The sequence below is a fragment of the Hibiscus syriacus genome, unplaced genomic scaffold, assembly GCF_006381635.1.
Source record: "Hibiscus syriacus cultivar Baekdansim isolate YM2019G1 unplaced genomic scaffold, ASM638163v2 tig00116971_pilon, whole genome shotgun sequence".
NCBI classification, from domain to species: Eukaryota; Viridiplantae; Streptophyta; class Magnoliopsida; order Malvales; family Malvaceae; genus Hibiscus; species Hibiscus syriacus.
The window spans coordinates 7,557,466-7,569,398 of NW_024063495.1; the positions used below are offsets into that span (position 1 = coordinate 7,557,466).

Sequence of the window (11,933 nt, forward strand, 5' to 3'; positions counted from 1 at the left end):
GTGACATAACTATTTGAAAATAATATTTAACTTTTAGTCCATGTATTAATCTCAAAGTGAATCGATCCAATATTTATTTTCAATAAATACATATGAATTTGATTTGACTCTCATTCGCATATTCATCTCATAGACATCTAACAAATTTCATACTAATATTATTTTATTATTGTTCCCACAATAATAATTGATTAGGAATATTTAGAATAATTATTATTCAAAGATATTAATATATAAAGAGGCATGAAAATAATGATAATAAAATCCAATAATCAAAATAACATGTCCATACAATAGGCCTATAGCACTAATGCTAACACTTACGAACACAAAACAACACGAGGGTTCGAGATGCCTCTGCTACATCGTTGAGATGCAATTGCCCCGTTTTGGAAAAGATGCCTCTACACCCACCGCATTGTGTTACCGTAGATTGAGAAGCCTCCTCTACCTGGCTAAATAACATTAAGATGCCCTATGCTCTTCTCAGACATATGAGATCACTTTCTAAAATCGATCGAAAGAGATGAGAGCCTCTACTATAGCGTCCAGATGTCTTTGCTCTGTTTCGGTAAAGTTGTCTCAATTTTATTTGTAGTATAAGGAACATGTAGAGATGCCTCTACACTTACGGTAATGTGTTACTACAAATTGAGAAACCTCTTCTACCTGGCTGAATTGAGACGCCTCACGCTCTCCTCAAACTAAAAGCATCACGTCCTCAAATCGATTGAAAGAGTTGAAAGCCTCCACTCTTACGGAGTGTTGAGATACCCTACCTAGAACCGATAAGATGCCTCCAAAAGTCATACTGAAGAAGGGATACTCTCAATCTTACTAATATATCTCGAAGCCACCTTTAAAGAGTGTCGAGATAACTCTACTATGATGTCGACATGCAAAAATCCTGGCAAGATGAAAGTTGGCCTTTTTTTTATGATAAAGTTTTCTTCACCCAACTACTGGATATTTCCTAGGGTGTTAAGTTGCCCCTTCTTTAGTTAAGGGATTAGAAAAATCTACGCACGTGATGCTGTCATCGACATTGATAAACCGAAAAATGAAAACAAAAAGCCTTTGCTATTTTTGTAACGTTGAGATATCAAACTGAGTATCAAAGCAATGAGCCATGACAGAGAATGACCCTCTCCCATTATGGGACTGATACCTCCTAATAAAGCATTGAGAATCCTGAACACATACCTCTACATAAACCATTGAGAATTTGATGTGAAGACAATACTTTCTCATAAACGTTGAGAAAAAGAGTTCGAACTAACACCTCTACATGAGTGAGGAGAAAATTCTATGTAAAGAAGCCTTTTTCCTATAAGCCATAACTTCGCCCAAAATGTTCAGAACTTTGCGAGGAGAAATCTTTGATTTAACACATATCTCCACCCCAAGTGTCGAGAGTCTTCACCTTGAGGCTTCTTATTCTCAAACAAAGGCACTATAAATCCAAGTCTTAAAATCAATAAGACACGAAGAAGCCCCTGCATAATTTATATGATTCTCTTTCAGACCATAAACGACTATCATTATCTTAAGGATATAAATTGTTGCTTTGTACATCTTGAACACCAAGAACAACTCTTAAACAAGCGCAAGGGATCTCTGTTAATATTTGCTACATAGTACACTCCAAAATTCACTCTCATTATGCAAAGATATCTTCTCTTAGCCATAGTATTAAGGTTTCCCGCTAAATAACACAACATAGAGAAACCTTTGCTCGCGATTATACCAGAAAGAATGCTTTTTCTCATCAACCGAATCCCTTAAAGAATGATAAGTCATCCCCATCAAAAGGACTCCGTCACTCCTCCACAACATAGGTAACGTCTTCGCCTAAACATTAAGAATTTGACATAGGGAGACCTCCGCCCACAACTACACCAGAGAATCTAAACCTTCCTTATCGCCTCTCTGCTATTAAGCATTAAGAGCACCTACCTTAAAAAAGTTCCCAAGGTATTATTACTTGGAGTTACCTCCAAAGGATGAAATATCTCCGCCAAATGTCCACCACGTAGAAAATTGTCTCCACTTAGCTAGAGCGGTAAGGTCCCCTCGCTAAGTAACATAGCAAAAAGATATCTCTTCTTATAATCAAACTCGACCGTCCAAATACCTACTATATCCCCCCTTAAATGACGATATTCTCCACTCCATAGGAAAAATTACCCAAATAACTTAGTCAATACCTCTGCACCTAGCGTTGAAAGCCTCTGTGCAAGGAAAGTTTTGCCTCCAAACATGACAAAAATATCTTCACTCCACTATAAGCGTTCAGATCTAACGCTAAGTACTATAGTGTTTAAGTAATCTTCGATTATATTTTTACCAGAATACCACAACACCCCCGTGTGACATATTCTGAAGTACCGAATAATACCTTTGCAACCATTGTCAAGCGTCTAAAAGACACCAACCTCTCTACTAAACCAATGTAAACATTAAAAATTTTCCGGTGGGTAAACCTAAAAGCGCAAAGATTGCTTATCCCAGATTTAGAAGTATTATACGAACAAAAAAAGACACATAAATCCTCTACAATGCAAGCATCAACGCTTGATAGACTGAATGCCCTAAGTAGCACACCCCTAATAACTCTACCCTAACAGAGTCCCAAGACACAAATATATGTTCCTTAATCCTCCGAGTGAACCAATGCCTCCAGAAATATCTGCTCCTACCTCTTTTCACTAGCGTTAGGACACCTCCTACTTCACCAAAATTATCTGCTACCATAACATAAAGAAACGAATGTAGTCTTTGTCGACTTTCCTAAGGTCACCATTCTCTGCTCAAGCATGAGTGTTAAAAATGCCTTCATCGAACACGTAGAGGACCCACCAGTTAATGGTCGTCTGTGCGCTCTAGCTGTGCCCATCCGCCTAAACCAGAAAATTTATGGCATTCCCTTAGATCAAGGGGCACAACATGTTATACTTCCAGAGATGGCCTCCAGAAAATTTCAAGCCTCCGTCAGACTGGACTCGCTGAAACTGTCAGCACTACGTCAACCAAGGTCTCGAAACATGCCCATCCTCCAGCTAACGCCTCCAACGAGCCTAGATCTTCTGGACATAAGATTTCTAGTCAACTATAATATATAGACAAGCCCTCTGACATGTCCACATGATTTACCAGAACATAATCCAAGGTTTGAAAACCATATTTGTCTAGCCTAATAGTCTACAAATAGCTATGACTCTACAACTGACACATACACTAGGTTACTATAAATATCGCAACCATGATTGAAAGAGGGATTGGAACATTCACAACCTTTATACCGTCTTCTTCATCCTCCATGACAAATTCTTATTAATACAAAAACACCACTCAACAGTTGTTCCCTCTTCGGCCACGATTCTCCATTCAAACTAGAAGGGTGAATCGTTAAAGGTAAATGAGATAAAATTGTTGTCATCAACAAGATATAGGTAGAATTCATATGCAAATTTATCCATTATCAGTACAATGAAACAAGGAATTCTTGTTGTTGTTCAATTTTTAAGCTTAAAGCTCAACGCAAAGCGTTGAACACAAGTCACAACATGACAGAACAGCCGAAAACATGAAATACGGTGTGTGGGCGAGAGTGCCCGCCAAGCCAATGCTAATTCAATGCGTATGGTGACACCTCCATTGCAAACTCGCACATGCTTTTTGCCAGCTACTCACGTTAACTCTATGTAAACACTATTCCTTATTTTCTTATATATATATATATAACCCACCCTGGAAATCTGGAAATCTACCATCTTAAGCAACATCACCTTAAAGCATATGCTAATGCAGTTAAAATGATACATATCCGAGATCATGCTTTTTATACTTGGATGATAATGAATTATCAGTACATCATAAAGAATCTCCTTTCTGTTATTTATTGGTTTGGAAAAATCTAACGCTTGTAGAACTTGCCAAGTGTGTCAATCATTTTCCTGCTATTAAACTAATTGTGTAAGCATGGATCAAGAGATTACTTACACATTATCACCTTCCTTTTCCAAAAAGAATTTCCAACTTTTTTCTGCCAAAATATATATTCATATATAATATAATAATCAAGAAATGGCGGCTGCATGCACGTATGATTATATCACAAGACCATACCCCAAGTAATCGGGAAAAAAGATCAAAAATTTCGGCGTCGTTAAGTTTCTTGTCCTACAATTAATGATAACTTGCCATTGCATGCATCTATAAGTACCCCTTTCAGCACCTGTATCTTCTCATCCCTCAACTCTCTCCTCTCTTATAGCTAATTGAAAACGAAATGGAACAGACAACCAGTTGTGTTCATTTTCTTGCATTTGTTCTCCTTGTCTTCGCTTCATCAGCTTATCCATTTACTTACAATGTTCTTAGCTATGGAGCCAAACCCGATGGCAATTTCGAGTCAACCCGAGCTTTTGTTGCTGCTTGGACTTTGGCCTGTGGCTCCATCAAATCCGCTACCATTTACATCCCGACCGGAAGGTTTCTGTTGCGCAACGTTGTTTTCCGTGGACAGTGCAAGAATAATGCTATTGTATTTCGTATGGACGGCACGCTTGTTGCTCCGTCGGATTATAAGGTTCTTGGAAGTACCGAAAACTGGCTTCTCTTTGAGCATGTAAACGGTGTTTCGATTTATGGCGGAGTACTTGATGGTCAAGGCACTGGCTTGTGGACTTGCAAGAGGGTCAGGCAAGGGCTGTCCCAGCGGAGCAACGGTGAGTTTTGCGTATGGTTATTAGTATTAGTTAATGAATCAAGGTTATATAATACACTTTGCAAATTATTATCTGGCTTTGCAGTCTTTAGGGTTCAGCAATTAAAAGAACATTGTAATAAGAGGATTAACATCGCTGAACAGCCAATTGTACCATATTGTCATCCAGTGGCGGATCCAGAAATTTATAAATGAGGGTCTAAAATTTAAAATTTTTTCACTTAAAAACAATAGGGGTGCAAATTTTTTTATTTTTTCTATTTTTCTTTAACATATTATACTAAATTTTACTTTTTTTCCTAAATAATGGGATGCACTTGGCTTAGTGCATCCGCCCCTGTTGTCATCGATGGTTGCAACAACGTAAAAGGGGACAGTGTAAGTGTGTCTGCCTCCGGCAATAGCCCGAACACCGATGGCATTCATGTGCAATCCTCGAGCAGCGTCACCATTCTCAACTCCAGAATCGGAACAGGCGACGATTGTGTCTCCGTTGGCCCTGGCACCAACAATCTCTGCATTGAGAACATGGCATGTGGACCTGGCCACGGGATCAGGTAATTAACGATCGATAATCACTTGCATATAGAGATATATACATGATGGATGAGTCTACAATGAATGTGATGCACTAATATACACCACTAATGACATTCATTCTAGAATTTTCCTATATATATATGATATATATCTTTAAATTTTGAATTAATATGGTTTTACATTGGAGCAGCATCGGGAGTCTTGGGAAGGAAGCAGAAGAACCCGGTGTGCAGAATGTGACGGTTAAAACCATCACATTAACCGGTACTCAAAACGGGGTGAGAATAAAGTCATGGGGGAGACCGAGCTCCGGTTTTGCCAGGAACATACTTTTTTCAGCACGCGATCATGACCGACGTTGAAAATCCCATCGTCATTGATCAACACTACTGCCCCGACGAGAAAAACTGCCCCGGTCTGGTACGTGCATTAGTTAACCAATCGGAATAACTATGGTAATCGATCTAAACAGGTTTGGAAGAATAATGAATTAAACGATTTGATACAGGTTTCGGGTGTTAAAATTAGCGATGTTACGTACCAAGACATCCACGGAACATCAGCAACGGAAGTAGCAGTGAAGTTTGATTGTAGCCCAAGCTATCCTTGCACTGATATAAGGCTGGAGGACGTGAAACTGACTTATAGAAACAAACCGGCGGAAGCATCTTGTAGTAATGCTGATGGAACTGTTTCTGGTTTTATTCAACCCTCATGCTGCTTGTAGAATATGCGGATTAGTTATATTCGAAATTATCTATAAAAACCAAACCATAAATTATATGTAACAATATATTCTTCGTGACAAGGTTCTTTACGAAACAGTTCTTCATCCTTAAAAACTTAGCGGAACTGACACTTTTTTACGAGTAAATTATATCTTTTGTCACTAACCTATCTTCTCACTCATATTTTGGTTATTGAAGTTTAATTTTTTTTACTTTAATTACTTAACTTTCAAATTACTCCTAATGTAATAATTAAAAATAATATGTTGATCAATATGAATAATTTAATCCTAAAATATATTTTTAAAATTAAATATTTTTTTTATTAATCCCTGGTGCTCAAACTTAGAACTTTTAAGGATAATAATCATCTATTTAACAACTGAAGTAGATTGGTTCATGAAAAAAATTAAATATACTTAAAAGTGAGACAAAACTGATGTCTTATACTTCAAAAGCAACTTTAATAAAATGTTTGAGCATTGGAATAAAGATAAGCCAAACGAAAATCAGGTATTAAACATATATCACCCAAAGCTCTTCGATTAAAACCGTGCAATTACCAAGATTTCTCGAAAAGCCAAAGAGCCACTCTCCTTGAGCATTACGAAACACATCCCTTGCAGCTGTCGCACGATCACTATCACGGACAGCTCCATTAACATGAACCTTTATCCAACCCTTTGGTAGTCTACCCCAAATACGTCTAATAAATCCATTATTAAACATGTCTTAATTGTATTTAAAATGCATCAACTTTGATTTGTTGATATTATAAATTGAAAAAGATTGAAATAATATATTTTTGCCATTGTTCTTATTAAAGTTTATTTTTTTCTTCTGTAGTAACTGAAATTCTGAGAATTCAACGAGCACTTTACTAATAAATACTTGAGTGTTCATGAGTTTGAGATTTCTAGTGAATGAATCATTAGATTAAAGGTGAGAAATTTTGGTTGAATAATTTCCTTAAAAGAGGGGAAAAGACTTTTTTTAAAGAAAAAGAAATAAATTAAAAATGAAATAATGAATAAATAAAAATAATAATGATGACAAAAATGACGATAATCGATGATGACTGATAGTGATTGATAACGACGATGGTGGGTGACGACCGATAATAGGAGATTTTGGTTAAATTCAGGGTGAAATTAAAATTTTAACTAAAGTTTAATGTTTAAAAAATATATCCTAAGTTTAGGATCAAAAAATTATTATGTCTAAAGTTTAAAGGTCAAATTAAAAATTAACCCTTTTTTACTAATGTGCTACATCATCAAACTAACAAACATTAACGATTCAATAATTAAAATGTAATAATCGATAATGAAATTGACGAAAATTTAATAAATCGGCAACATAAGATACTAAAACTTAACTACTTTGAATTAATTAAACAAAAGCATACAAATATAAAGGGAGAGTGATTAATTTAGTAGTTTATCATAAAAAATACTCAAAAATTAGTAATTATTTTCGTTGTTTAACCTAAAGTGATTTTTAAAGCGATTTTTAAAAAATTACTCTTTTTACGGTCTAAATTATACCTCAAAATACGATTTGATGTTTAAAGAATTTTTTTCTAAAAAAAATGTGTCTAATTTTTTCTTTGTTACACTTGAGTGTCTACCGTTACAATTTTTTATTTTTTAATACTCTTTTACGGTCTAAATTATACCTCAAAATACGATTTGATGTTTAAAGAATTTTTTTCTAAAAAAAATGTGTCTAATTTTTTCTTTGTTACACTTGAGTGTCTACCGTTACAATTTTTTATTTTTTAATAATAAAAATATTATTTTTAAAAAAAATAAAAAAATCAAATTATTCATTGTCGTCTCTCTCCCTCTTTTCCCTTATCTCTTATGACGAAGGGTCACCACAAGTTAGACTTTGTTCGAAGCAGGACAAGAAACTTAACCATGACGGCCATGTAACGTACGAACAACTATAGCTATTGAAATCGTCTGAAAACAACAATAAAAAAATCTAGAACTTTGATGACTCTTTGCGATGTTTTTTACGACGATCGATGTAGTTTCACGGTGGATGAGAGACTAGGTTTTAATTGCGATGGTGAGACGATTCTGATAGTGTCAACAGTGAAGATTATAGACCAATTATGACCAATCGACATCGAAAAATATAAAATTTATGGCTCTTTATTTAAAAAAAATATAACAATAAGTTTTTCTTTTAATAAAATAATTTTTTAAAATTATATATGTATAATATGTGTGAAATAACAATCAAATTTAACAGTCATTATAATTTAAATTTCTAAAAATATAACGTTAGAAACGTTAAATATATATTTTTAACGAAAAACTCTTTAAACAACCGTATTTTGAGGTATATTTTAGTACTAAAAAGTGTATTAAGTTATTTATTTATTTATTTTGAAATTCGTGACCCACTCTCAATACTCTTCACAGATCCCCGGAACCGAAAAAGCCTGTCGCCGGCCTCGCCGTTAACTTCCTCCTATTTTATCCCTCGCCTCCCGTCCCTGACCCAGTCCTTCTCTTTCCTTCAAGTTTCCGACAGTCCAGAAAGTAAAATAAGGTAATTTTTCAAACTCGAAACTTAACTTGAACTTTGATTTCTACTTGAGTCATCGGATTTTCAGCTATCTGCTCTCTGCAACTGCATCTTTCTGTTTTAATTTTTTTTCTTTTATTTTTCTCCTTCCTACTACTTGTTACTCTGTCCCCGATTACTTCGTTGAAAATGATAATTTTTTTTTAAAAAAAAACTATCGGTTTAGCAGATATAACGCCCCGTCATCGCCGCTCTCTTCATTACACTGCTATTCGCGGCCGCAATTGAGGTCCTTTGCGGCGGAGGAATGCACCTTTATCCAGAAATAGCTGCGGCAATATTTCTATCCACCGCTGTTTGAAACGCTAGTAGGCAGAGGAGTTGCTGCCCGAAGCAAACCACCGAAATGGGGAATAGAAAGGAAAAGAGAAGATATTCTGAGAGGCAATATACATCGGACCAACTCGTCCCCATCGCCTCCCCCACTGCTCTTGCTAATTTATCGCTGAACTCTAAGGTTTTCTCAATTCTTTCTTTAGTTGCACTATTTTTTAATTCTAAATAAAGAATGAATATCGGGTAGGTGTTGCTGTATGATTGGTGGTTGTGCACGGCGAAGACCGGAGGGTTAGCTGTCGGAGGGTTTGAATGCAGAGGGTACCCTCACTAACTCGCCCTTCAATTTTTTGTTCTTTTCATTTCTATAAATATGCATATACAAATATCAATAGGAAAGACAAGGAGGGATTTACTTTTTGTCTCAAGCATACCAGTCTTAGACACAGCACATTTGTAAATTTTTATGAGCAGTTGTTTTTGTGTAGTGGTTTTAATAGTAGTAGTAATGAGGTAATGGATGGAAAACAGGAGACAAGGACAAAGAGTGTTGCACACCGCAGCCATCGCCAAAAGACGTGAGGCCACCACTCTTGAAACTGCCGATGGTATCACGGTTTCTATTAGCGGCTTCATCAATACCTCTCGTACGCTTGAAAATGGCTTTTCATCAAAGGTTGAATTTCTCATTGCAATGCTATTCATGCTTATCCTGTTAACGTTTGCCGATAATATCATCTTATCATATCCCTATGCTTGAAACTGCCGATGGCATCACAATTGCTATCAGCGGCTTCATAAATACCTCTTGTATGCGTGAAATGGCTTTTCATCTAAGGTTGAGTTTCTCATTGCACCGCTATTCATGCTTATCCTGTTACTATTTGCCAACAATTTCATCTTATCGTATCCCTATGCTTGAAACTGCCAATGGCATCACAGTTGCTATCAGCGGCTTCATCAATACCTCTTGTACACTTGAAAATGGCTTTTCATCTAAGGTTGAGTTTCTCTTTGCACTGCTATTCATGCTTATCCTGTTAATATTTGCCAACAGTTCCATCTTGTCGTATCTCTAATAGTTGTACTATACTATGTTATCTTCTTTTAACTCTGCCTTTGCTTAAACTTAAAATGCATCTTAGGGACAGCTAAACCAATTTATTAATTTTGTTTCTCCCTTTTGGCAAGAATTGGAGCTCAAATTTCTCGATCTTAATTCATTGCATCCATTTCAGGTTTGCAGTCATTTCCTTTTTGGGTTTCCATATGATTGGGAGGAATATGCTTCACATTTGGAAGGTTGTTCTTCTAATGAAGAATCTGTTTGTCGTGGCAGCAGTGCAATTTCTTCCCTGCCACCTTCTTTAGACAGGCTCCCTGTCCCTGCTGCTAAGATACGTGATCTTCTGATGTTTTCTGCTGGAGATTCTCAAAAGTTGGTTCTTGATCACATGCTGCAGAAGTTGACCTCCCATGATTCTCAAAATGCAATTATTGCTGACGATTCAAACACAGGAAATAAACATCCAGAAGTACGTCCTTATTCTGCTGCTGATGGTGAAAATTCGAATTGCCAAAATAAGGTTAAGGTTATGGAGAATGATAATAATATGTCGCATTCAAGGAGTAAAACCACAGTGGAATCCAAGAAGGATCAGTCAAGGTTAGGTGTAGGTGTTAAAACCAGAAGCATGACATGGTTGAAGCAGAAGAGAGCTTGCCTTCGTTCATCGGCATCCTCAAAAAATGCATTGTAGGGAAAATCGACTGCAAAATAAAATGGATTAGCAATGTATCTATAATGTAAAGAAGTAAGCCACTGATACCACACAAAACCAGGTATCTGATGTTAACTTACTGCATGAAATCATTGTGTTGTACTGGAATTTTAAAAGTAACGAAATAATCGATTTATAACAAACTAGTCACTCGGCCATTAATAGTTATTTTCAATAACATAAAGTTAATGTGACACGTTAGACTAACTTACTTAACACCGTTTGATCATGCAAAACAAGAGTTGACCGACCAACTCATTTAATAAAAAAATCCTAGAAAAAAAAAGAGAGAAAATGCTATAGCTAATAACTATTAACTGTCTAAAATGAAAAAGGCCAATACCAGAAGACAGAAGGTAACAATGGCATTGAGCCATTGAATAACTAATAACTTACTGGAGTATAGATCTGGCACCCTGATTTCTCATGTTTATCTCTAACATGCTTAATGCAACTATTCTACGTTTCATGTCAATTATCAGGCCCCTTTTTGTACTTCCTTTTCCATCCGACCTGACATTCAATTAACATTAACAAGCCCTGTCGTCCTAAGTGAGATAGAATTCGAATTAGAATAAAATAAGAGTTTAGGGTTTGGGGTACAAAATTTCATGCCACAACCAAAGCTACATGCACAAGGCTTGAGTTCTCCATGCACGGCGTAGGCGGAGATTTGATTTCTGTAAAAGAATATTTCAACACATCGGTTAAAAAAAATGCTTATGATCAGAAAAACAATTTTAGCAAAGAACTCTTGCTTAGTCCATAACAATCACATTCAACTTGTTATGTATTTAAAGGTTCACAACATCTTACAGTTGAAAATGTGTGAAGACAACCCTCAAAATCACACTTAATTCTCTCTGATGCAACCCCTCCTGATTCATGTGTTCGGAGGTGCCTCTTGATGATCTTCTTCAGCTGCTTTTCTCCACAAATCTGCAGTTAATGTATGCATGCCATGATTGCACATAAGCCCTAAGGCATTGCTCAATTAGTGAAATACTTCATTCAACCTGGTTCGGAATAGAAGTCTTCCATTGAGTCCAGCTTAACTGATACAATTAACATATTATCTTATGAATCCCACTCAGTGTTAGACACATCAAATCGGATGCTTTGATATGATTTTGAAAACTGGAAAAGGAAAGCAACTTGCCATGAGAATCCTCATGCTTTTTTCAGTTTTGATACAAATTTGAACACCTTTCCACATCCTACTTCTTTGACGGACATATTGCTTCTGACTTCCAGCATCAGAGGAAGATGACTCTTCAT

At 36.2% G+C, this 11,933-nt stretch overlaps 1 protein-coding gene and 2 pseudogenes across 2 annotated transcripts; 2 read left to right on the forward strand and 1 right to left on the reverse strand.

Moving 5' to 3' along the window:
- Positions 1-4,271: 4,271 nt before the first annotated feature.
- LOC120191798 lies at positions 4,272-6,019 on the forward strand (annotated as a pseudogene).
- Positions 6,020-8,415: 2,396 nt separating this feature from the next.
- Positions 8,416-10,771, forward strand: LOC120191935. 2 transcript variants are annotated; one of them, XM_039194797.1, is made up of 5 exons: positions 8,416-8,562; positions 8,765-9,055; positions 9,122-9,195; positions 9,406-9,550; positions 10,113-10,771. In XM_039194797.1, exons 2-5 carry the CDS (start codon positions 8,945-8,947, stop codon positions 10,632-10,634), a joined length of 852 nt encoding a protein of 283 aa, XP_039050728.1. In that variant the 5' UTR covers positions 8,416-8,562; positions 8,765-8,944; the 3' UTR covers positions 10,635-10,771. The 2 variants fall into 2 exon arrangements, with proteins under 2 accessions (XP_039050728.1, XP_039050727.1); XM_039194796.1 differs by having other exon boundaries at positions 8,768-9,055.
- Positions 10,772-11,258: 487 nt separating this feature from the next.
- On the reverse strand, positions 11,259-11,933 carry LOC120191889 (annotated as a pseudogene).

Coding starts and splice junctions, on each gene's coding strand:
- LOC120191935 (XM_039194797.1), top strand. CDS start 8,945: ATGGGGAATAGAAAGGAAAAGAGAAGATATTCTGAGAGGCAATATACA. Junction 9,056..9,121: donor ATTTATCGCTGAACTCTAAG/GTTTTCTCAATT, acceptor AATATCGGGTAG/GTGTTGCTGTATGATTGGTG. Junction 9,196..9,405: donor GGAGGGTTTGAATGCAGAGG/GTACCCTCACTA, acceptor GATGGAAAACAG/GAGACAAGGACAAAGAGTGT.